This window comes from Capra hircus, chromosome 15 (genome assembly GCF_001704415.2).
Source record: "Capra hircus breed San Clemente chromosome 15, ASM170441v1, whole genome shotgun sequence".
Classification (NCBI taxonomy): domain Eukaryota; kingdom Metazoa; phylum Chordata; class Mammalia; order Artiodactyla; family Bovidae; genus Capra; species Capra hircus.
The window spans coordinates 41,009,269-41,034,837 of NC_030822.1; the positions used below are offsets into that span (position 1 = coordinate 41,009,269).

General features: G+C 47.1%; 1 protein-coding gene across 2 annotated transcripts in view; it reads right to left on the reverse strand.

The window, feature by feature from the left end:
- Positions 1-25,569, reverse strand: part of GALNT18 (polypeptide N-acetylgalactosaminyltransferase 18) — a 357,288-nt gene that overhangs the window by 99,766 nt on the left and 231,953 nt on the right. For both annotated transcript variants that reach the window (XM_005689675.3, XM_018059545.1), the window contains exons 4-6: positions 10,067-10,250; positions 8,329-8,526; positions 3,032-3,146 (exon numbers count right to left, since the gene is read on the reverse strand). In XM_005689675.3, coding sequence (XP_005689732.1) covers positions 3,032-3,146; positions 8,329-8,526; positions 10,067-10,250 — 497 coding nt within the window. The remainder of the gene's footprint in view (positions 1-3,031; positions 3,147-8,328; positions 8,527-10,066; positions 10,251-25,569) is intronic.

Below are 25,569 nucleotides of genomic sequence, written 5' to 3' on the forward strand. Positions count from 1 at the left end.
GAAGCATTCAGTGGCTTGTGGCATCATAACTCCAATCTCTGTCTCCATCTTCACGTGGTCATCTTCCCTCTGTGTCTGGGTCCACAGTCTCCTTCTTTTATGAGGACATCAGTCATATTGGATTAAGGCCCACCCTGACCCAGTATGACCTCATCTTAACCTGATTACATCTGTGAAGGTCCTATTTCCAAATATTCACAGGTACAGAGGGTTAGAATTTCAACATGTTTTAAAGGAGATTCAATTCAACCCATAACAGTTTCTAGCCACTTTTTAATTCCTTGCCAGCTCCTGAATTCTTTCTTATAAATTCTATTATTTTATAGCTATCATCGGTATAATCTTTCTGTCTTCTATTCAATGTCAGCTCTTATTTCTCACTCTTTTCATTCTGCTTGCCCACAGCAGTTCCCTTCTTTTTTTCCCACTGAGTTGTAGACTTAGAAATTGGGGAAAACAAGGCTTATTAGAATTGAGTGCAAAATAAGAATAAGTTTGTAAATGAGGACTCTGTAGACAAGATTGTGTAAAGTAGAAGAAAATTATTGCATGGACACTGTAGTACTCTTTGGGGAATGCACAAAGAACATTTATTCCTAGATCACTGTGGTGTATCTAGCTAGGCTTTTGAATCATAAAGACCCAAGGGTGAATCTTTTCTCTGCCTCTTATAAGTCATATGACTTTGAGAACATATTATGTAAGCTCTTCATTTCACAACTTCCTCATCTGAAAAAGGGGGTACTATGATAACAGCTACTTTTTAGGGTGCTTTGTAGATGGATGATGTAAGTAAAGTGCCAGAGCAGGTATTGAATATTTGTGCAAACGACTCTGTTTCTGTGTGCCAGATGGGTAAGGACTTTGAATAAGTTGCCTCTGAATAAGTGAGGGGAGGAAAGCAATGTCCCAACTTTTTTTTTTAACCACATGGCATGTGAGATCCTAGTTCTATGACCAAGGATTGAACCCAAGTTAATTCAAATTAACTAGCTCCATCCTCAGCTCTGCCAGCCAACAAGTTGCTTGGTGCCCACTTTAAAAACCATCTTTCCTTCAACTCCATGGCACTTCACCTCTGTCAAACAGGAGGGAACAGACAGAAAAAAAAAAAAAAAGCCAGGCAACATTTTGTATTGTAATTTACACCCCCAGCACAAAACCCCCAAATTTTAAACAAGTATTGAAAGCCTCACCCAGGCCCACACTCCAGAACAGCTTTATATTAATAGTCTAGGCAAGGAAAAGCCAGAAATCTCCCACCACTCTGTGATTGACTCACATGTATGTTGGAGGCAGAGTTCACAAATCTAATTCCTTTCTCCATTCCCGGACATTTTTACCCAGAAAGCCTAAGTGACTAGAGGCGGTTCTGCCCGCTCAGCCAATTCCCGGCAGCAGCTTCTAGTGAAAAATATTATGTTTGGGGGCAAGCATTTATCCAGGAGTGTGCGGAAATGAGATGGTGAGGACGCAAATGGTGAATAAATGACCGGTGTAGGGAAAGCAGAGGAATGAGGGCGATTATGCAGGCTCTGTCCTCTATGAATACATTAGCTCCCCCAACGAACCCATGTATCTTGACTGCCTCCAAAGCAATTTCTTTGGGTTTCAGTGAATACAGGTGTCTGGAAGTGTTCTCTAAGCTCGGCTTCAGACAAGCTGCTCCAGCTTCCAGAACTTAAAAGCCCTAGCATTAAGCCTGGGTGACAAGCCAGGCTCATGCAGCCTGCCAGGCCATTGTAATTGTGAGATGCTCATTAGAGATGCCCAGTCTCCGGTCAGGAAAGGGCAGGGGCTGTCCAGCGTCAGTTGACTACCCAGTGGGTAGTGGGGATGGCTAAGGAGGGTTACCTAAGCTGGAGCCTTTGAGTGGAAACTGGAGAGTGGGAACAGGAGATGGCCAGATACAGACACTGAGGTCAAAGGGGCAAGAGGGGAGTCATTGGTGGGAACCAGGCAGACGCTAGGTGGCCTGCATGGAGGGTTGGCAGTGAGGGGAAACAGCTCGGATGACTGCCATGAACACAGCAGAATGAGAGGTGGCCAGGGACTGGCAAGCCTGTAGTGCATGTGTGTCAGGCTGCTTAAACATCCCCATGGAGAGGACAGTGGGGACCATGGTGGGGACAAGCCCAGCTTACATGTCGCTTTTTTCATGAGGCGAGAACCACAACCTGGACAGAGAGGTGGTCTTCCCTTTACAGGGTGAGATCCTTCCTTGCATTCCTGATCACACTGCTGTCAACTGCCAAGGGGTTGAATGTGTCTCTCAGTCATGGCAAGGGCTTCCTTTTGGAGTTACCTTTTCATAGGCCCAGAGAAGGGGGTCAGTGCCTTGGAGACGTTCCCATATGATGAGAGAATAAATGGTGCCTAGTGTGGACTCACACCACACATTGGTAGCTGCAAAGGGCCCTGTACTTTGGGGCAGGATGGTGGATATCTCTGGAGAGTGATGTGAGGGATGTGCGTGCCTGAGGGTCTGACCACCACGTGGAGGGTCAGGAACCTGCATGGCATGAGCCTGGCTGTGCTTTGCTGTTTATACTCCATGAGTTTATTCCTCTGTGGAAGTCTTTAGGAAGGTTCTATGGGCCACTGTGGAGGAGATGGAGAATAACAGAGAAACCCCGAGGGGAGGTGACAGTGAAGAGAAGCGACTCTGAGGGTCCCTCTTGTTCACCTCCCTGTTCCTGGAGCTCCCTTTTGCTCACTCCCTGTGAAACCTGCATTTGGTTTCAACACAGAGGTTTATTTCCTTGATTTGGGGGCTCAACTCTCTCATGTCCCCACCCCAGCCAAAACAGTTTCTGACGTTCTTTTCTTCCTGAAAACTCTATAGGTCCCAACCTGTGTCTCTATCCCATCCCTAGCAGCCCTGATCACATATGCATGGACCAAGGTTAGGGACTGGACGTTCAGTATTAGTCCACCACTGTCAACCCGGAGCCAAATTTCTGCACCCCTCTGGACTCATTCACCCACTGGGGAGCTGAGCGAAGTCTTCCTGGTGAGAAACTCTGCTCACCCTGATCCCAAGCTCGACATTTTCGCCTCCATAGACCTCCATGCCTTCGTCCAGCAGGCCGATCTCCTGGAAGTACTGCCGGTCCACAATGAAGCAACCGATGAGGGCAGGGCTCCTGCAGGGCATGGAGAGATGGAGGGTAGTTAGCAGAGGGGCCGTCTCATGGGGGTCAACAGAGCAGGAAGCGCAGTGCTGCCTTCCTGCCAGGAGGGTCTGGCCTTCTCTCTTCCTTTGCTGCCAAAACTGGTGTGAGCCTCGTTCTCTGAGTGGCCGCCCTGCGCCCCGCAGGTCCACCCTCACCAGCTACTCCAGGGAGTCTTTTCCATCAGGACAGAGGCAGACAGCTCCTGTCCTGTGCCCAGGCATCATTTTTGGTGGTGCTTGCCTGTATGCCAACCAGAAAAGCAATGCTCAGTCTGCCAGTCTCGGCTGCACGTCTGTATCTCTGGCTGGCGAAGCTGGTCTCTGTTGCTACCTGTGTACCCACAACAACTTTCCCATTCTTCACCTTGGTCCCTTCAGAGAGATGAGCTGGGGCTTTGGATAGCATAGTAAATCATTTGGATTTTACCTGTGGATAAAGGAATGTCAACGAAGAATTTTAAGCAGACAGTGGTAATAAGCAGATCTGTGTTTGTAAAAAGAAACTCTCCAGCCATGGGGTGATCGATTGGAGGAGATTGGGTAGAAATCGAGGAATCCGGTTGGGAAGCTTATTGTTATATCCAGGTGAGCAATGATGAAGACCTGGGCTGGAGTACCAGGAATGGAGATAGGGATTGTTTAAAGACATATATTGAAGTAAAATCAGCAGAAATTTGAGGCAGATGAACTCTGAAGGTGAGAGGGAGGAATCTGGATGCCAGCTGGCCTTCTGCTTGGGTGATGATGGGGTGAGGGCCATTGACAGGTGGATAGAGAAGAAGCTGGTTTTAGAAGGAAGAGGGATTCCATGCTGGGAAAACTGATCTTAAGGCGCCTCTGGGTCACCAGGGGGAGATATCCAATAGGTAGGGTGTAGGTGGCTGGTCTGGGTTAGAATTCAGCAGGGGTCTTAGGCTGGAACAACGCGCCAATAGCTGGTGGGGCCAGGAACTGAAAGGCCTTTCCTAGTAAGCGTGATTGCAGGGCTCACGGCTGTGTGCAGACACCCAGCACAGACTGTCACGAGGAGATTTACATTAGGTGAATCAGCAAGAGATCGAGTGGGCTGCTTCTCTGCTGAGAGCATCCTCTTACACAAATAACATTAAATTGTTCCACTGCACACTGCTACCACTTCTAGCCCCTGTGCAGCATCTTATCAGCTGGTGGCTGAGGAACTGGATGGGAAGAGAAAGAAAAGGAGAAATGAAGGCTACTCAGTGATGAGAAAACTGTCACTCAAATGCAAATGGACTCATCTTTGAAACTGGAAACTCATCAAGGTGGAGAAACAGCTATTTTGCAGGCCATTTCTTTGGAGAAGGCTGATGCAGGAGACTGCCTGGGTAGAGACTGGTGCTTTGGGGTCCCTGCCCCTCCTGCTTTCAAATTCAGTCAGTTCATTTGCTCAGTCGTGTCCAACTCTTTGCAATCCCATGGACTGCAGCATGCCTGGCCTCCCTGTCCATCACCAACTCCTGGAGTTTACTCAAACTCATGTCCATTGAGTCGGTGATGCCATCCAACCATCTCATCCTCTGTCATCCCCTTCTCAAATTGCAGCCTTTTATTTGAAAGGACTCAGTTTCCACATGAAGGCGTCCAGGGCAGTCAATACAACCCAATCCATCGCTCCTCTAGGCTGAGTTCTGGTGGGGGGTGCTTGACCTGCCTTTAGAGGTGACTGCTAGGGGAATGCACACCCATTCTGGCTGTGAATCTCTGAAAGAAGTTCCCTAGCCTCCCTGAGCCTCCTATTCCATATCTATCAAATAGAATCAACTATAACCTCACAAGGATTAAATTAAACAATATAAAGCACTTGAAAACCTCTGAGACATAATTGGAACTCAAAAGATCATTTTTAAAAGATGCACTTGCACACTGAAGAAGCCCAGAAAATCCTCTCTCTAAGTGCACAGTGATTTTAAAACATCGACCCTGCAGAGTTAACATCAGCATTTTCCTTGATGTTACTGAAGTGCTGAGCAGGGCAGGGCATTCCAGGATACAAAGGAGGGAGCCTTCCCCTCATGGCCAGGCCAAGTCAAAGCAAGAACAGAATCTAAAATAGTTTCTCTTGGAAGAGCACAGGCATCCTCAGTCTATTACTTATTAACTGGCTAGGGTATTAAGTGGACCCACTCAGCCTGAAAGTGTTATTGATTTATATCTTGCCTTATTCCTCAAAGGGTTAGAAATAGTTTATAAGAAAAAGTAAAATACATTATAAAAAAAGAGATAAATGTCTGAAAAGCTAAAATTTCACCCCAAATTAGAGGTCAGTTAGAATGCCTGAGTCTTCTTTCATGGATCTTAGAGTAGACCCGCAAAGTTGACCTTAAACTTCCTGGTGGCCATAGAGAAACACACAGGCCTTAGAAATAAGATTCGGAGTTCCCATGTGGAAATGTTATACTGATTTCCCAGGAATAGAAAGCTTTCAGTTTGAAAGAAATTTCTCATGTCAGTCCTCTTAAAGAGGTCACTTTGGGACGTAGTGAACACCAGTCTCAAAGCCATCCCTTTAGAGTTCAATAGAAGATCTCTCTGGGCTCTGTTTAGAGCTTACATCATGTGTGGGCAAAGCATTAAAGTAGAGCTCGAAGGAAATAGGAGCCAAGGTGGGCAAGATACATGTGTATAACCCACAGCTTGCTGTGAGGCATCTTCATCTTCCTATGGGGTATAAAACCAAGAATGTTCTTTCAAAGTCTTCCATTAATATAATTAATTCCATTAATTTTTGTATTGGAGTATAGTTGATACACAATGTTGCATTAGTTTCTCTTATACGGCAAAGTCAGTCAGTTATATACACTTATATATCCACTCTTTTTCAGATTCCATTACCATTCAGGTCATTACAGGGTACTGAATGGAGTTCCCTGTGCTATGTATATGCGTATGCTCAGTCACTTCAGTCCTGTCTGATTTTTTGTGACCCCATAGACTGTAGCCTGACAGGCTTCTTTGTCCACAGTACTCTCCAGGCAAGAATACTGGAGATGATTGCCAGGCCCTCCTCCAAGGGAGCTTCCCCACCCAGGGATTGAACCAGCGTCTCTTAGGTGTCCTTGTTCATCAAGTGGGTTCTTTACCACTAGCGCCACCTGGGAAGCCCTCCCTGAGCTATACACAGGTTCTTATAATTATCTATTTTATATATAGTAGCGTATATATGTCAGTCCCGATCTTTCAATTTATTTCTCCCTCTTCCTTCTTGCTTCAGTTAAGTTTTTGATATAGATTAGGTGATGAAATATTTGAGGTTCAGATGATACTCTGTGTCAAGAACCTAGAATGCGGGTTTAATGATTAAGTCCAGGCTGACACATTTAGAGATGAGGGGAGCAGAAGCAGCTAGTACCAGTGCAGACTTCGGCAAGAACGCTTGCTGTGTGATGGTCTACTTCCCACCAGTAGCAGTCAACAGACCTGGGGGTAGAATTCAGCCACACCAGTTCTGAACTCAACAGTGTGTGCCTGGGAGGATGATAGTTAGGCGTGGACTCCGGCTGGTCTGGGTTTGGATCCTGTCTTCACTGGCTGGAGCCTTTGGCAGGGCTGTTCCCCTTTGTCACAGTGAGCTGTCCCCAGGTTATGACAAAGAGCAGATGAGCCCACATGTGTAAGAGGCCCTTGCACACAGTGACCTCTCAGCAAACATTCATTAACAATAACACAGAGTGCGGCCCAGGCCTAACACATAGGTGACAGAGACAACGCAGGAAAGATAGGTGGCGTTCTCTTCCATCTTGTTTTAAATATGAATATGGCTTTTTCCTTCTGGCAAGGAAAAATGCAATCCCAGATAATAATCACCCATTTTCAATTATATTTTTCATAATCTTTCTCCTTCATGTAATACAAGGCAACACCAGTTTCTAATCTCCTCTTTCATTCCAGGAACTCTCCCCTAGGCCACCTTCTGATGCCATCTGTGTATTTAATGGGCAGGGCTTTGCAGGGAGCATACAGGCACTTGGTCAGTGATTAACCAGGTAGAAATAAAGGCTGGTATGGCTGGCTTTTCCAGGAGTCCTGACCCATAAGAAAAAGGCCACATAGAGGAGTCAGTTGAGTGTCTCTAAGTGAAAGTGAAGTCGCTCAGTCGTGTCCGACTCTTTGTAACCCGTGGACTGTAGCCCACCAAGCTCCTCTGTCCATGGGATTCTACAGGCAAGAATACTGGAGTGGGTTGCCATTTCCTTCTCTAGGAATGCTTCAATGCTTCAAGGAGCAAGCAAAGAACCCGAGGTGGAAGTCACCTGCTTCATCGCTGGAGGTGCCCTATATAGAGTGTCTCTAAAGGCAGCAGCAAAGACAGAGTTCGGGATCTTAGCATGGCAGTTTGGAGCCGCTTTTGACTGAGTGCTGCAGGGTAAGCTCAAACACCAGCCAGGCATACAGGTGCCATGGGATGCGCCAGCCTCACTGCCTGGGGCTGCCGCCTCCCTGTTCTCCTCCCTCCCAGACCCTCTGAACCTCCTCTGTGTCCATGAACTCACTCTGCTCCTGTGAATTCACAGGAGTGTCCTTGCTCCAACCTCGCAATCTCCTACTTTCCCGTGAAAACAAGTGTGGATATTACACTCTCTATAAAGGATCCTCATGCCCACACTTCCCATCAGCATGGGGAATAATTTGTTATTCCAATTATTTTGTCTGTCTTCCCTATATTTTAGGCTTTTGAGGGCAGGAATTGAGTGGTGATCACTACAGATCCCCAGCACACAGCACAGTAGTTGGCACCCAGCAGGTGTCCCACAGCGATGTGTTGAAATGAGTAACTTTGAGCCTTTGAATGGGTTCTGGATGCCACAGCTTTTTAAAAAGGGATCATCAGTATGTATACCTATGGGTGATTCCTGTTGATATATGGCAGAAACCAACACAATATTGTAAAGCAATTATACTCCAATTAAAACTAAATAAATTTTTTTAAAAAGGGATCATGGCTGTAAGCTGTGACTGAAGGTCACTTGTAATTTCTCTCCACCACCCCATCGTGCCCCATAATGGGGCTGGAGTTCGGTGAATGAGGGTCAGGCTGGGCGGGGAGCCCTTGTCTGGAAGTCAACACAGGGAGATTCCTCAGCTAAGAACACATTAAAATTTAAAAAATAAAATAAAAAATAAGAATACATTACCTGATCGGGGCTGTGGAGTTCTCCAGCTTCCACCAGGCCTTGGGGGGGTTGAGGTAGCGGCACCACAGCTCCCAGTCAAAGCCCTGGGCCGCCAGCGGGTACTCTTCTATCTCGAAGTTGTCGTATTTGATGTTGTCAAAGGATGGGGAGATGATCCGTTTCCGGTTCTCCTTAATGCGGGTGAGTACGGGTTCAGCCCTAGGCAAGGAGAGGGGGGAGGGAGATTGGCACCTTCAGTAGTTCCTTCCCCAGCAGAAGGAGGAAGGGACTCCTGGCTCTCTCCTGCAGGGGAGAGCTGCTCTGCCTCCCATCCCCATACTGCTGGGTTACACGAGGCTTGACTCCTCCTCATTCAGCGTGAACCAGGCTGAGCGGACAGATTTTTAGTACCTTAGATCCTAATGTCTGTTTGGTTTCCTTTATTCCATTAGATAAAAAAAAAAGAAACCAAGACTCAAGAAAGAAGAAAGAAACAGTTCTGAGGTTCCATGGAAAGCTTTCAACTTGGGCTTTGATTTTGCTAAAATTCAGTGTGTCACCCAGGAGGAAAAAGCAGATGAGGACGGCAGACACATGGAGGTGAGAACAAACCTGTCTCCACCCATCGTGCGGTGCTTCTTCAGTCCTTCCAGGCATGCCCCCCCACCCCACCCATCCCCACCGCCCGAGGAGAGGTGAGGGGGGTCATGCTTCCACAGAGCCCAGAGCCCCTGTGGATACCAGGCGAGCAGAATGTTTGCAGACAGGGATGATAAGCTTCTCATTAATAATGCATTTGTTGCATAATTGTTTATTCAAATCTGCTTGAAATAGTAAGTGTCCCTCTCTTCTCCTGGCCATAAATCCAATGAAAATGCTTTTTAAACAGTCACAAATGGCAAGCAGGGACTTCAGCTATGAAAAATGACTGCGTTGCAGCCTTAATTCGGACCTGTTATGTCAAAGTATGCTGTGTGCAAGCCTACTGTTTCCTCTTGCCAAAGGACCCTCCTCACTCTACTCTGGGGAGGCAGAGGGTGGTGCTCAGAGTTCAAGAGAGACAGCAGACACCAATGCTACCAGGCATAGTGGCTAAGAGGGCTGTATACTCGGCCATCCCCAGCACCTGGGCCCCCCACCCCCAGGCTCTCTGCAGAGCCACCCCCAGTGAACCACATGGCATGCCCTGAGGCCTGCAGGGATGTCAGCGCCAGGCGCCTTGTCTCTGCTTGCCTGAAGCCACTGAAGCCTTGCCCACCCAGCACCTGAGCAGCCCTGGCCAGAGAAAGAAAGGTGCTCTAAGACCTAGTTTTACCAGTGGAATGAATCTGAGATTTTCTGCTCCCTCTGATCTGGAATCTGGAGGGACCCCAGGGTGCTTAGCTCCCTTTGCTCCCTTGGTCTTGGCCCTGTCTGCGGGCTGGGCTTCAATTCATGTCTGGTCCAGCTCCCCTTTTCCAGGGGTTGCAGCCTGGTCCTTAGTTGGGCTGGAACTCTCACTCTGCCCCAGGCATTTACTCTTCTCCCCCATCATGTCTCCTAGAGGACCACGTCGGCCATTATGCCACCAACCCTTGAGACACTGTGTTTTGACCTATTGATCCCTGACCCTCTCCCACTCTGAAGGGCCAGCCCAGTGTTCTGGCTGCCTGTACACCCAGATGCTGACTCCTTTCCCCCATCATGACTGAGATCCCAGTGGGCTTTGACCCTGGACCACACTGGGACTCATCATCCTCAGCTCCCAATGGGCACTTACCAGCCCACATTGAACTCGACGTGGGCATCAAAGAGCGCCACTACAGGGGCAGTGGCAGCCCTCCAGCCGCTGACCCTGGAGCGGATGAGGCCTTCCTGCTTGCTGTGCCGCACGACCTTGATGAAGCCTGGCTTCTGGCTGTTCACCTTGTCCACGTACTCTGTCAGCTTCTCCTTCAGCTCCTCTGTGAGGGAGAAAATGCACTGTTAGCATGATGAAGACGTTCACCCTTCCAGGGTGAGCTGACCCCCAGAGAGAGGCAGGAGGGGCCAGTCCCCTCCCCAGGTCTTCCTTGGCATTCCCCAGGATGGCCAACACAGCTCAGCTTTGAGGGGAAAAATGGAGGTGAAAACAGTATTTATTATGCCCAGCAACATGAAGAGGATCACCTGCTTCACACACATGGTGCATTTAATCTTCACAACAGGCCCTTGGGAAAATCCAGCTCTGAAGTTTGGTCAATTTGTCCAACACCCTGAAATTACGAGTGGGAGTTCAGTTCAGGACAGGTCTAATGACCTCAGAAGCCCCATTCTTTCTCATCTGTTCGGGGTCTTCCTTCTTCCCCAGTGTTCTCCATCAGCCCTCCCCAATCCCCAGAGAAAGCTCCATGTGCAAAGATCATAGCTCGAGACCCAATCCTTGCCTGGAACTCCATCTTTCCAGGAAGTGGATGACCAAGAGCTGTGTAAGTGGCTGGCATCGATTTGTTGCTGGGTGTCCCTGGGCCTGGCTAAACATCCAATTCCCCTGCATCTTCATAACCACATATGACCCTGCAGCAGCAGAACAGGGCAGCATGTTCATCGTGTTTTCCATAGCAGCTCAGGAAACACACTGTGACACTTCCCTCCTCCAGACAGTGGCCTAAGTGGGCCACATTCACCTACTTTCAACCACAGCACTTCCCCAGGACCTGATTTCCAACTGCCCCTCCTCCCATCTTCCCAGCCTGCCCATGCCCAGGCTCTGGGACAGACCCAGGTGGGCTGAGCCCCGCGTGTCCCTTGGCGTCCAATCTTGGGTCTTGCCGGACAGGCAGCCCACTAGGAGTGAGGAAAGGGCAGGAGGCAGTTGGCACAGCACCTGGCACATGGGAGGTGCAGCTCCTGGCAGGAGCATAGGGTGGTAGAAAGAGGACAGCACTTGGAGCCAGCAACATAGCATTTTAATTCTATTTGCCATGGAATTGGCCTCGTGACCTGTTATTAAACCACTGCTTGATGTCCATGGGGATGTTTAGATAGAGTGAATGTAATTTGTACATAGGAAGGACATGAATGAGGGGCTGAGGATTTGAGGGCAGACAATTATGCATTGAATTGTTTCTCCCCAAAGGCTTTGGTCTGACCCCAGACTTCAGAGCACAACCTTATTTGGAAATAGAATCTTTACAGATTTAACCAAATTAAGATAGGTCATTAGGTCCTAATTCAATAGGATTAGTGTCCTTATACTAATAAAAGGGGGAAATTTAGACACAGAGACAGACTACACAGAAGGAAGACAGGGTGGAGAGATGCAGAGATGGCCATCTAGCATCCAAGGAACATTTGAGGGTGCCAGAAGCTGGGGAGGAGCCCTGGGACAGATCCCTCCCATCTTCAGAGGGAGCACCTTGATTGTGGACTTCCAGCCTCCAGAACAGTGAGACAATGCATTTATGTTGTCACCCAGTCTGGGGTGCTTTGTACTCTGCAGCCCCAGGGAACAGATAAGGTTGTTATGAGGATTAAACGGGAGTGACGCTTGTGAAAAGTGCATAGCACTTTCTTTCCTGTTCAGTTTCCATCATAGTGGGAGTTATGAAAGCTGGGGGAGCTGACTGTCCCTGCAAATCAAGGGACCCATCTCTGGCTGACAAAGCCCTCTTCACATGCTCTGGTCCAGGACCACTTCTTCCTGTTCTGGCCTGCCCCCAGCTCCGAGGTCTGCAAGCAGCAAGGCCACGGGAGCCAAATAGGAGACACAGATGTGCACTGTGGCCGCATGCCCAGGAAAGGCAACAGAGCACGGTGGCTACTGCTGGAATCAGTAGCAGGTATTGGTTTCAATTCTTTTACCACATGATGCTGGCCAAACAAAAGGCTGCGTAAGATGTGGCCCCGGGCTGCTTTTTGCACCACTGCCTGAGTTACCACTAAGGAGATGAGAAAACTGAATCTGAGGCAAAGAAGCCGACAGGGAGGCAGGCTTTGGTGCTAGACAGCCACTCCCTTGCTCTGTGACCTTGGTCAAGTTCCTGGGAATTCCAAGACCTCAGAGTTAGGACTTGGAATTTCATTTTGAACCAATTACCCATCAAAGGTTTGAATCCCCTCTGTGGATCCAGATGAGTGATTATCCAGCCCATGCAATGTCAGAAAACCCTATACAATCTATTCCAGGTATTAGATTTTTTTCTTTTACTATTTAAATGCCACAGTTCCTCAACCTTCCACTCATTTGGGGACCACTGAGGGCAGATCAAGTCCCTCTTCCACGTGGCAACCTTTCAGAGCTGAAGACCATCCTTAAGTCCTTGCTGCAAATTTCCCTAGGTCAAATGTCTTTAATACCTCCTTGTATTTTCTCATCTCTTGTAAGTTTCAAGTTCTTTTATCATGGTGAACTTCTCCTAAAAATGTAAGTTTTTCTCTAGTGCTTTTAAATTACAAAGCTAGAAATTGGCCTATTTTTTCCTGGAGCAAACTGAGCTGTATAGGCTAGAGGGAACTAATCACCTCCCTGAATCTAGAATTGATGTACCCATTAATATCATAATAGCTTAAGGTCACATTAACTCTGCTTACTTTTGATACAAATTGACCTTACTAGAAACATATACTTAGATTCTCTTCATGTGATGCTGCTGAGTCAGGCCTCCTCCATCCCATCTCTTCATGGATGCAGGTGTGAGTGGATGGATGCAGGTGTGAGTGGATGGACATGTGTATGCTTGTGTGTGTGTGTGTGTGTGTGTGTGTGTGTGTGTGTATACTCCAGTGCTCCGAGTTAAAACAAGGAGCTTTCATTTACACCCCTTTATTTCAATCTTTTCAAAGATTTACAGCACTTCTCTGAAGTCAGAATGTTTTTTCCCCTCGATTCTGTTATCCAATGCTTTGTTATCTAGCTCAGCCAGCTTTCCAGCTTCTGCAAAAGTGATGAGCATGTGGCTTTTGTTGTTGTTCAACTCATCCTTTCAAACAGTGTGACCCTTGTCTGGGGCTAGCCTCAGTGGGGGCTGTCGGGCATTCTCATTCAGCCCAGAGAAAATTCAGCTGACTTTTGGGTCACACCAACATGCTGTGCAGCTCACTCTAGCCAATAAGAAAATGACCTTGTGCTCTCCCACTGACTGGAGAGGCCTGGGGATGCGGCTGTCTCAGTAATGGCAGGAAGTCACTGGTACAGTGGCATAGGTCGGTGTACCCCTTACACGCTTACAAGATCTTCAAGCATGGTTGCCAGGAGGCCTCTTAAAATACATACTGTTTCATCGTTTCAAAGGTCCACTCTTCATGAATCCAAAAAGGATCTTCGTAGATCTTACATAGAGCTCATAAAGCCTGATGTTTGGACTTTTGTTGGTGGTCATTAAGTGGAGAGTGCACACAACTTGGAAAGAGACTGGGCTAGCACCAAAAGACCCCTCTCCCTGCCCCCACGGAGGATAGACCCCTGGTCTCCCTCTCCACTCTCGGGTGAGGACACTGCCTGTGGGGACCACTGTTACTGTGGCGTTGCTCGGACAGGGCTGTGGGTCATTGCCACCAAGTGATGTGCCATGAAGGTGAAGGAGGAGAGCGGAAAAGTTGGCCTAAAGCTCAACATTCAGAAAATGAAGATCATGGCATCCGGTCCCATCGCTTCATGGCAAATAGATGGGGAAACAGTGGAAACAGTGGCTGACTTTATTTTTCTGGGCTCCAAAATCACTGCAAATGGTGATTGCAGCCATGAAATTAAAAGACGCTTACTCCTTGGAAGGAAAGCTATGACCAACCTAGACAGCATATTAAAAAGCAGAGACATTACTTTGCCAACAAAGATCCGCCTAGTCAAGGCTATGGTTTTTCCAGTGGTCACGTATGGATGTGAGAGTTGGACTATAAAGAAAGCTGAGCACTGAAGAACTGATGCTTTTGAACTGTGGTGTTGGAGAAGACGCTTGAGAGTCCCTTGGACTGAAAGGAGATCCAACCAGTCCATCCTAAAGGAAATCAATCCTGAATATTCATTGGAAGGACCAATGTTGAAGCTGTAACTCTAACATTTTGGCCACCTGATATGAAGAGCTGATTCATTGGAAAAGACCCTGATACTGGGAAAGATTGAGGGCAGGAGGAGAAGGGGACGACAGAGGATGAGATGGGTGGATGGCATCACTGACTCAATGGACAAGGGTTTGGGTGAACTCCAGGAGTTGGTGATGGACAGGGAGGCCTGGCATTCTGTGGTTCATGGGGTCGTAAAGAGTTGGACACGACTAAGGAATTGAACTGAACTGAACTGATGTGCCATGAATCCCGCCTCTCTGAATTCTCATCCTGGGTGGCCGCTTTGCACACTGAATCTCAGCTAACCCTGGGACAGCAGAATGCAGCCAGAGGGTCCCTGTGAAAATTCCAGGCCTAGGCCTTCGGAGGCCTTGCGGCTTTTTCTGCTTTTGCTCACTTGCTGCCCTAAGTAAGGAAGCTGGCCTCCTAGAGGATGAGCAGCCCAGGGAGTCCGGGTCATTTAGGTCATCTCACTGAGGCCCTGGAATGTGAAGTCAAGTGGGCCTTTGAAAGCATCACTACGAACAAAGCTAGTGGAGGTGATGGAATTCCAATTGAGCTATTTCAAATCCTGACAGGTGATGATGTGAAAGTGCTGTACTCAATATGCCAGCACATTTGGAAAACTCAGCAGTGGCCACAGGACTGGAAAAGGTCAGTTTTCATTCCAATCCCAAAGAAAGGCAATGCCAAAGAATGCTCAAACTACTGCACAATTGCACTCATCTCACATGCTAGTAAAGTAATGCTCAAAATTCTCCAAGCCAGGCTTCAGCAAAGCGTGAACCGTGAACTTCCAGATGTTCAAGCTGGTTTTAGAAAAGGCAGAGGAACCAGAGATCAAATTGCCAACATCTGCTGGATCATGGAAAAAGTAAGAGAATACCAGAAAAACATCAATTTCTGCTTTATTGACTATGCCAAAGCCTTTGACTGTGTGGATCACAATAAACTGTGGGAAATTCTTCAAGAGATGGAAATACCAGAACACCTAACCTGCCTCTTGAGAAATCTGTATGCAGGTCAGGAAGCAACAGTTAGAACTGGACATGGAACAACAGACTGGTTCCAAATAGGAAAAGGAGCACGTCAAGGCTGTATATTGTCACCCTGCTTATTTAACTTATATGCAGAGTATATCATGAGAAACGCTGGGCTGGAAGAAGCACAATATGGAATCAAGATCTCCGGGAGAAATATCAATAACTTCAGATATGCAGATGACACCATCCTTATGGCAGAAAGTGAAGAGGAACTAAAAAGCCTCTTGATGAAAGTGAAAGAGGAGAGTGAAAGAGTTGATTTAAAGCTCAACATTCAGAAAACGAAGATCATGGCATCTGGTCCCATCACTCCATGGCAAATAGATGGGGAAACAGTGGAAACAGTGTCAGACTTTATTTATTTATTCTTTGGGAGGGCTCCAAACTCACTGCAGATGGTGACTGCAGCCACAAAATTAAAAGACGCTGACTCTTAAAAGACGCTGACTCCTTGGAAGAAAAGTTATGTCTGACCTAGATAGCATATTGAAAAGCAGAGACATTACTTTGCCAACAAAGGTCAGTCTAGTCTAGGCTATGGTTTTTCCTGTGGTCATGTATGGATGTGAGAGTTGGACTGTGAAGAAAGCTGAGCGCTGAAGAACTGATGCTTTTGAACTGTGGTGTTGGAGAAGACTCTTGAGAGTCCCTTGGACTGCCAGGAGATCCAACCAGTCCATTCTGAAGGAGATCAGCCCTGGGTGTTCCTTGGAAGGAATGATGCTAAAGCTGAAACTCCAGTACTTTGGCCACCTCATGCGAAGAGTTGACTCATTGGAAAAGACTCTGATGCTGAGAGGGATTGGGGGCAGGAGGAGAAGGGGACGACAGAGGATGAGATGGCTGGATGGCATCACCAACTCAATGGACGTTTGAGTGAACTCTGGGAGTTGGTGATGGACAGGGAGGCCTGGCGTGCTGTGATTCATGGGGTCGCAAAGAGTCGGACACGACTGAGCGAATGAACTGAACTGAACTGAACTGAACTGAGGCGCTACAGGTGTGAGTGAGGCCATCTGTGGTTTTTTTTTTTTTTTTTTTTTTTTGCCATATTGTGCAGCATGTGGGATCTTAGTTTCCTGACCAGAGATCAAACCTGCACCTCCTGAAGTGGAAGCACCGAGTCTTAACCACAGGACTGCTAGGGAAGCCCATCCAGGGATATATATATATATTTTTTTAACGTGGACCATTTTTTTAAAAGTCTTTATTGAATTTGCTACAATATTGCTTCTGTTTTATGCTTTGTCTTTTTTGGCCCTGAGGCATGTGGGATCTCATCTCCCTGACTAAGATCAAACCTGCACCTCCCGCATTGGAAGGTGAAGTCTTACCACTGGACTTCCCAGGAAGTCACATGTGTGGCCATCTTGGATCCTTCAGCCACCAGTAGATCACAGTCACATCCGTGATCCTAACTGACATCATACAGCAGAGACAAGCTGGGCTTATTACAGAATCGTGAGGCAGTGAATGGTTGCAGTTTCAAGCCATGAACTTCTGGGATGGTTTGCTATACACAGAAGCTAATAAAATGGGATCTATTGTCTCAGAACAGTGCTGGGTTTAAAATAAGATTGTGAATTCCTGATGCACAGGAAATGAAACCAGACACAGAAGAGCCAGCTTGGAAGGTGGCAGCAAGAGATGAGAAGGCTTTGCTTCTTGTAGGAGCTGCCTGCCCCTTTGTACCTCTGAGTTTTGCTGTTAACCAGAACAAAGATTTCTGGTGGACCAGCCAGGAAAAAAGATTCTGTTCTCAGTCTGTTGTATCTCAAATATTAGCTATTGATTAGAAGAGAGGATTCCCTTAGCCCCCACCACACAACTGCTATTAAACAAATTTTTAAAGGCCTGAAATACCCTTGACAACACTGGTTCAGTCTTGGCAAAGCCCTTTTACTTAAATAGATTTTCATGTTTTCCTTTAAACTTTGCTAACTGCCAAAGCAAGAAAAAACAATATCAAAACCATTTCGAGTTGTGCTAGAAAACTGTTGTGTAAGATATTGCCTATTTTATATATACATGGAATATCTCTCAGCACTTAGCTCAAAAAAACATATAAAGAACTTGATGTTTTCTTTATACTTAAACACAAACACATAACCTGTTATATTTACCTTTTTTGCCAAGGCTGCTAGGAAGCTCAGAGACAATATAATAACTAATCACAGGGTTCTACCAGGATTTTTGCTTTTGTTAAAGCTTTAATTTTCAAGTTGCAGTCTAAAAGCTGCACTGTCTTTTACCTTTGGTAGCTACTTTGTTTATTGAAATATCTGTAAAGTGTCTTCATTAGAGCAGGACAGGAGTATAAATGTGGAAAGAAGGGGAAGGCCGTACCTCACTTTGGCTTTACCGTGTTGGGAAAGTGGAGGCAGGGTCCGCTCTCTGTCGTGCAGTCAGATGTAGACTCAATGGCAGAGCTGTAACTCAGCCGCCAGTGCTGACCGAGGAATACAATTTGCGCCCTGCAAGGGGCCACGTGTCCTCCTGCTTGAGTTGCTCCTCAGCCTCTCCTGCTGTCCACAAATCCCTGCTCTGCTGACGTCTGAACGACCTCTGTACATCAGCACTCCCAGAAGCTGTGCTGATGAAACAACATTCTACTCTCTGGAGGTCACAGGCCACTCCCCACCCTCCCCGGCCCGTGCCTGCCCTTGGAGCCCGCTGAGTGCAAGCTGCTGTTCTCCCCCTTCAGGCGTAGATGCCAAGTGAAAATGCAACATTCACCAGGCTGGTTAGGCAGAGCCCTTTCTTCCCTGTCTATATATGCCCTTTGTACTGCTAAATAAAAAGCAATTAGCTCCTCAGAGTCAGCCTAAAAGAAACGTAATGCAAGCTGAACAGCAGTCTGGTACCAACAGCTGTTAATCTGATTTAAACACCTAATGAGATACTCTTTATCTCTTGCATAAAGGAAAATAAAGGATCACGACACTGACGTCCAATGGGGCTCCACTATGAAAGATGGCTGCACAGGCATCCTTGTAAACCAGCCTGCCCATCCTTGTCACGGAGAACCAGGTCCAGCTCCTCATCCTTCTCTTAGTGCTCAATCATTTCTCCTGCTTGCTGGAGGTTTGGGGGAAGGAAGAATGAAGGGAGGGGCCACTCATTCATTCATTCAACAAACAATGAGCACTTGCTATGTACCAGCTATTGATCTAGCTGCTATGGCTCTAACTGAATAGGATAGTCCGTAAAGAGCTTTCGTTCTGCTGGATGTTTAAAAGGCATGTGCTGTAGTCTACACAGAGAGGGGACTGGGTAGAGATGGGGAGAGAGGGGGAGAGAGAAAGGAGGGAGGGAGGTGGGGGGTCGGTGAGAGAGAATGAGGAGCAAGAAAGGGAGAGATTTTTGCAAAAGAACTCCGGGCACTGATTCCGTGCTCCCTGGCGCTGAGACTTCCTAAAGACTGGGCCTCCTGAGCCTGAGAAGCCGTGCGTGGTGCAGTGGGTGGGCAGGCAGGGGAGCACAGGCTGAAGTCAGAAGACTCATATTCTGTTACTTTCCTGATTTTGCCACATTCTCACCCCTTGAGGGGGTATTTGGCAGTGTCTGGAGACAGCTTTGATGGCCACATCTGGAGAGGGTGCCACAGGCACGCACGCCACTAAACATCCTACAATGCGCAGGACAGCCCTCCACAATCAACAGTTTTCCAGTTCAAAGTGTCAGCAGTGCTGAGTTTGAGGAACCCTGCAGGGCTCTTAATGAACGGAGGTCCCATTCTGGAAATCCGAGCATGCACGAGTTTTCAAACTGGCAGCTCTGGTCCTACATCTGTATTTCTTTGGTCTGCAAGGCAATCCTGCTTGGCAGCAACTGGCTGGAACCAAGTAGGAGCTGATCCTATAAAAAGGGCTCAGTAACAGGTATAAACCCCCTATGAGATTCTGACGGGCAGCCAAGATTGGTAACAACTGAAATAAATGAAGATTGGCTTTATAACAGGTGGGAAAGGAGCCTCCTCTAGAATTGTGTGGTTTCAGCCCACAGTAGAGGGTCAGAGTCTGAAAGAGTCACCGCTACGACCTGGCTGGATAGCTGTCCTTTTCATTCTCCCAAACCCATGGGTTCCACCTGGCTGCTTTTGACTGCAGGCCTTTCACTTAGCAGTTGTTTTCTCTGCGTAGTCACCTTTGGATCAAATGCTTTGGACAGTCCTCTGTAGGTCCCCCGCTGCCCTCTGCACAAGGCACGCTCTTGTTTGCCCCCTCTCCCCATCTGCACAATTTTATGCCACCCAGTCCTGCTACTAGCTCAGTGCTGTCCTCCAAAGCCTAGCCTAGATCAGAGTTGCCACCCCCTCCCTCCAGTTGCCTGGGAGGGGTGGGTGAACACCCTGCTGACAAGTGCTAATAATTGCTAGTTGCCAATGATGCTAATCTGAAGATTAAAAGCACAGCGCATTTTCTGTTTATTCCTCCAAAAGTGAACAGTAGCTGATCTTCCTCAGATCAGAAGATTAACTGGGTTTACTCTAAAGCCATTTAGGGCCATTGAAACACCAATGATGTGTCAAAACACTTTAAAAGAGAAATTATTCATTTGGATGCAATGGTTGTCATACCTAGCTGCTCATCCACTCACCGGGGGATCTAAAAAATAAAAGAAGACACCAGCCCACCCCTCCCCACCCCACCCCTAAAGAATCTGGAGGGAGACTGTGGACTCATATGGTCCTGCTGATGAATGATGGTGACCTGGGTTTGAGCAGTTTCAACCCCAGAAGAATAGACCAGCCTGAGACTCCAGCCCAAGAGCAGCCTTGTTTCATGAATTGCTCTTTCTTTAAGATCACTCTGGACAGGCTTTCAAACCCTGGGCAGTTTACAAATGCTTTCCACGCCATTCCCTCTTCTCTCCCATATACTCCTTTAATAGCTTCACTTCTTCAAAGTCAATTGATACTGAAGTAGCTCTGGAATGACCTTTAACGGTTCTCCTTACTCAGGACTTGGAGAAAGGCTCCACCTAGGAGCCACACAGACAGCATAACAGGGTCCAGGCAAATTGTCACAATCTTCCTGGGAGTTTCCAGGCTTTAATTCAGCTATTCCAAGTCCCAGAATTACCACCTATTAATAAACCCAGCCATTTGTTTCCAGGTGTACTCTTTTGTATCATAGCCAGGCATGAGTGATCACCAAAACCCACATGAAATATGTACTCCTCACTTAGTGAGGTCTCCAAACCCAAGCTCTTAGCATCCATTAACGGCCTCTTATCTGCTCCTAAATGACTTATTTTCCCAAAGATCCTGTATCTTGCAACAAAATGGTCAGAACTGGTTTCTAAAGATGATTGAGGTGGATGATGTATAAATGGTCCCTTGGACAGTCAAGGATACGTGTTGGGTGCCAGTCAACATTTAACTCTCCATCTCTCTCTTTTTTTCTTTTTCTCTCCCTCTCAACAAATGAAAACCTGATTTATAACATCTTCCAATGTCTGTAGTTTAAATACTCTCCCATCATGGCTGGTTTCGGGCTACTCACCTGATGCTACTGACTTTAAGTTCAGAAGAGATGTGCAGAGTCTGGAACGTATGATCAGCCAGCAGCGGTCCAGGTCAGCTGAGCACACTGGTTCCGGTGGCCAAGGCAGAAAGGCTGTGGTTCTGTGGGTGCTTCCCTTCACTCACTATATAATGGGCACTGGGCTCAGGGCTTTACACCAATCCATCCTGTTCTTTACTCATTCATTCAGCAATTACATATTAAGCACTTTTGAAGTGCTGTACATTATTCTAGATTTTCATCATATTGAAATCTCACTACCACCCTACCAACAATGACATTTATAGCTAATGGGAATTTATTTGGTGCTTATCATGTGCCATGTACTGTTCCAAACAGGGTTTATATATGACTGATTCAGTCCTCTTAACTCAAGGTAGGCAGCACTGTCATTCCCATTCCATACGTTAGGAAACCCCAGCAGAGAGAGGTGGAGCTAGAGGAAGTTAGGCTGGGATGCAAATACAGGCAGCCTGCCTCGAATCTGTGTCCTTAATCCCACAGATTATTGTCTCCAAATGATAAAAGAGAGAGTTCAAGATCAGACTTGAAATGACATGCCCAGAATGACACAGACAGTGAAAAATGAGCAGGGATTCAAACTCACATCCGCCCGATTGCACAGACCCTGCTCTGGCACCTGCCCCATTGCCCACCAAAGGAGCGCGTGTCCAGGTCTCAGCAGCATTCATTCTATCATCACAGATCTGTTCCGGGAAGAAAACAGCCTCTTTTTTTTACAGCTATGTATCCTTATAACCCAAGGGAAGGAATTAGGCTGACAGATTCAGCTTTCTTTTGATGCGAGAGCTGATAGATCATTTATACACAAAATCTAGTTTCTCTGGGATACAAATCCTCAAGCAAGCAAGATCAAGAAAGGAGGGAACAGGGCCTCAGACTGAGTGCTTATTACCTTTGGATCCACAGTGCAGTCACGCCTGGCAAATTCACTGTGGCTCCGAGGACAGCAGGCTGCCGGAATCCATCTGGGTGCTCCGCGTGGGCCAGTCTGGGGTATAGGCGTGTGCTCTAGCACCCTTCAGTTCCAGGCAGGGGCATCTGAGTGCTCACGTCTGCTTGGCTCCTGCCACCCCCGGATTTGCCCAAATATGAAAAGCCAGCAAAAGAACCCAGCTCTTCTTCCCCCAGCGCCAGAGCACCAGGCTCTCTATTCCATCCACTCTCTTATGTTTCCACCATGAGTAACTCAGAAAATGAAAATGAAAAAAGCAGACTCACAGACCTCAGTTGTCCTCATGGACTAGAAGACCTTGGAAAAGGACCGACTTGCCTTTGCCCTCTCTGGGGCCACGTGAGAAGGAAATCCTTGTAAACTAAAGGTGAGCACCAGCACAGATGCTGTGAAATTGCTTGCAGGACATAAAATGCTCCTGCTATTCTGAAGGTTCTCAGCAGGAATTCCAGGACTTATTAAAAATGCCATGAATGTCAGGGGTCCAGGCAGAGTGGACATTGCTCCAGTCCAGCCGCTCCAGCTCAAGAGTACTAGGTAGGTAGGCCCCCCATGAGCTTCTAGGGAGAATGTGATCAAGAACTCAAAGCCTTGGAAAATACTGGAGTCCAGCCATTAACCACAGGTTAAATCCAGGCTGAGAACAGGCCCTGTTGATGTCCCAGCAGGCAAAGGTGATCCCAGAGGCTGGGCCCACGTACCGGCACTGGGAAGGACCATTGCCATTAGCGATTAAATCAGAGACCAACCAGAATTTCGGTGCTAACTTATCTTGTGCCAGAGCTGGAGAGTTCGAGTGTTGCCTAGCTCAGAAAATTGATGATCAGAATCTCAGGAAGAAGAGCCCAAGACTTTATGATTATGAGTCCAAAATCTTGAGATTCTCAGATACCAAGTCCCATGATCCTGAGATCCTAGGAGTCTAAGCTTCTGTAAATGCCTACAGGCCCAGCTTCCCTATGCCCACTCCTACTCACCACCCCCTGTCATTGCTATTGGCCTACCAGGTCCTGGTCCCTTTTTGCTTCTCAGACTCTTCTGCCAGACTCTCCACATGTCATGTTCCCAAATACGCCAAGCTCAGTGGTGGCACAGTGCCTTTGCATGAACTGCTCCCTCTGCAGTCCTTCACTGTCTCCCAGAGTTTGCTCAAACTTATGTCCATGGAGTTGATGCTATCCAACCACCTCATCCTCTGTCACCTCCTTCTTGAAAACAGTCTTCCTGTCTCATATGACCTGGCTCGGGTTCTTTAGAAACGCTTCCCTCCCCTGCTTGTTGCTCTTTGACTGGAAGGAAAGGCCAGGGGAAGAGAGGTTTGTTTTTTTTTTTTCTTTTTTCCTCCTTGGAAAACAGACATGGGACACTAGAAACACTGGTGCTCCTCTGGGTGACCAGTGAGGATTGACATCAGGCTTTAGGGTCCAAGTCCTGCTGATGCAGCTCTGAGCATCCTCCAGGGGAAAAGTGAAGGCTGTAAGTCAGCTCAGTACTCATGCAAATCACTGCTGTTCAGGCTGTGTGACCGGCAGCCTCAGCTTGGCTGATTCACGATTCAGGAAACCCAGAGGTGTGGGCTTGGCACACATATTTACACCTCAGTCTGCTGTTGTGCCTGTCAGCTCAGGAGGTTTGATGGGCTTCTCCTCAGCTCCAGAACACCTTCAGGCAATCTATTCTCAGCAGGAAGGATCCCATGAAGGGGTGGGTGATAAGGAAGAACTGAAGTGCTCTGCTTTTAGCCTTTAAGATTTTATTTCTTTATTGCAAGATCAGGGGCTTAGGAGAGAGGTTTAAACCCTTGTTGTTCAGTCGCTAAGTCATTTTCAACTCTGTGACCCCATGGACTGCAGTACGCCAGGATTCCCTGTCCTTCACTGTCTCCCAGAGTTTGCTCAAACTTATGTCCATGGAGTTGATGCTATCCAACCACCTCATCCTCTGTCACCTCCTTCTCCTCCTGCCCTCAATCTTTCCCAGCATCGGGGTCTTTTCCAGTAAGTCAGCTCTTCGCATGAGGTGGCCAAAGTATTGGAGCTTCAGCTTCAGCATTAGTCCTTCCAATCAATAGTCAGGACTGATTTCCTCTAGGATGGACTGGTTGGATCTCCTTGCAGTCCAAGGGACTCTCAAGAGTCTTATCCAACACCACAGTTTGAAAGCATCAGTTCTTTGGCACTCAGACTTCTTTATGGTCCAACTCTCACATCCATACATAACTACTGGAAAAATGAACCCTTGTCGGCAAAGTAATGTCTCTGTTTTTTAATATGCTGTCTAGGTTTGTCATAGCTTTCCTTCCAAGGAGCAAGCATCTTTTAATTTCATGGCTGCAGTCACCATCTGCAATAATTCTGGAGTCCAGGAAAATAAAATCTGTCACTGTTTCCATTTTTTCCCCTTCTATTTGCCATGAAGTGATGGGACCAGATGCCATGATCTTAACTTTTTGAATGTTCATTTTTGAGCCAGCTTTTTCACTTTCCTCTTTTACCCTCACCAAGAGGCTCTTTAGTTCCTCCTCACTTTATGCCATCAGAGTGGTATCATCTGCATATCTGAGGTTGTTGATATTTCTTTCAGCTATCTTGATTCCAGCCTGTGATTCATCCAGCCTGGTATTTCACATGATGTACTCTGCATATAAGTTGAATAAGCAGGGTGACAATATATAGCCTTGATGTACTCATTTCTCAATTTTGAACCAGTCCATTGTTTCATGTCTGGTTCTAACTGTTGCTTCTTGACCAGCATACAGCTTTCTCAGAAGGCAGGTAGGGGGTCTGCTATTCCCATCTCTTTAAGAATTTTCCACAGTTTGTTGTGATCCACACAGTCAAAGGCATAGTTAATGAAGCAGATGTTTTTCTGGAATTCCTCGCTTTCTCTATGACCCAACAAATGTTGGTAATTTGAGCTCTTGTTCCTCTGCCTTTTCTAAACCCAGCTTGTACATCTGAAATTTCTTGGTTCATGTACTGCTGAAGCCTGTCTTGAAGGATTTTGAGCATTAACCTGCTAGCAGGTTAAATGAGGGCAATTATACAATAGTTTGAGCATTCTTTGTCATTGCCCTTTTTGGGACTGGAATGAAAACTGACCTTTATTCAGTTTAATGTTAGTCATTCAGTTGTGTCCGACTCTTTGCGACCCCATGGACTGCAGTCTGCAAGCTCCTCTATCCATGGGATTCTCCAGGCAAGAGTACTGGAGTGGGTAGCCATTCCCTTCTCCAGGGCATCTTCCCAACCCAGGGATCGAGCACAGGTCTCCTGCATTGCAAGGTAGATTCTTTACCATCTGAGCCACCAGGAAGGCCCTCATTTAAATCCTAGGCAAGCCATTCATCAGCTGTGTAACTTTGGGTATGTAATCTAACCACCCTGAGCCTCAGTTTTCTTACCTTTAAGAAGGGAATAACTCTATCTACCTCTTTAGTTGCTATAGGGTTCTGTAAGTTATTGCCCGGCATGTTATAATTACTTAATAGGTGGGGCTATTATTTTCTCATTAGCCTGAACCCCTTTGTTTCCTTCCTCCTTTTTGAAGGAAGGGGCCTAAGGCTGGAAGCAGGGACCCTTGCATTATTTGGGAAAGTTGGGCCTATAGCAAATTGCCCAGGCCCAGGACTTCCCCAGGCACAGGCTCTCACTGACCCTCCTGGGGGCCACTCACCATCTGGCCACTTCATACT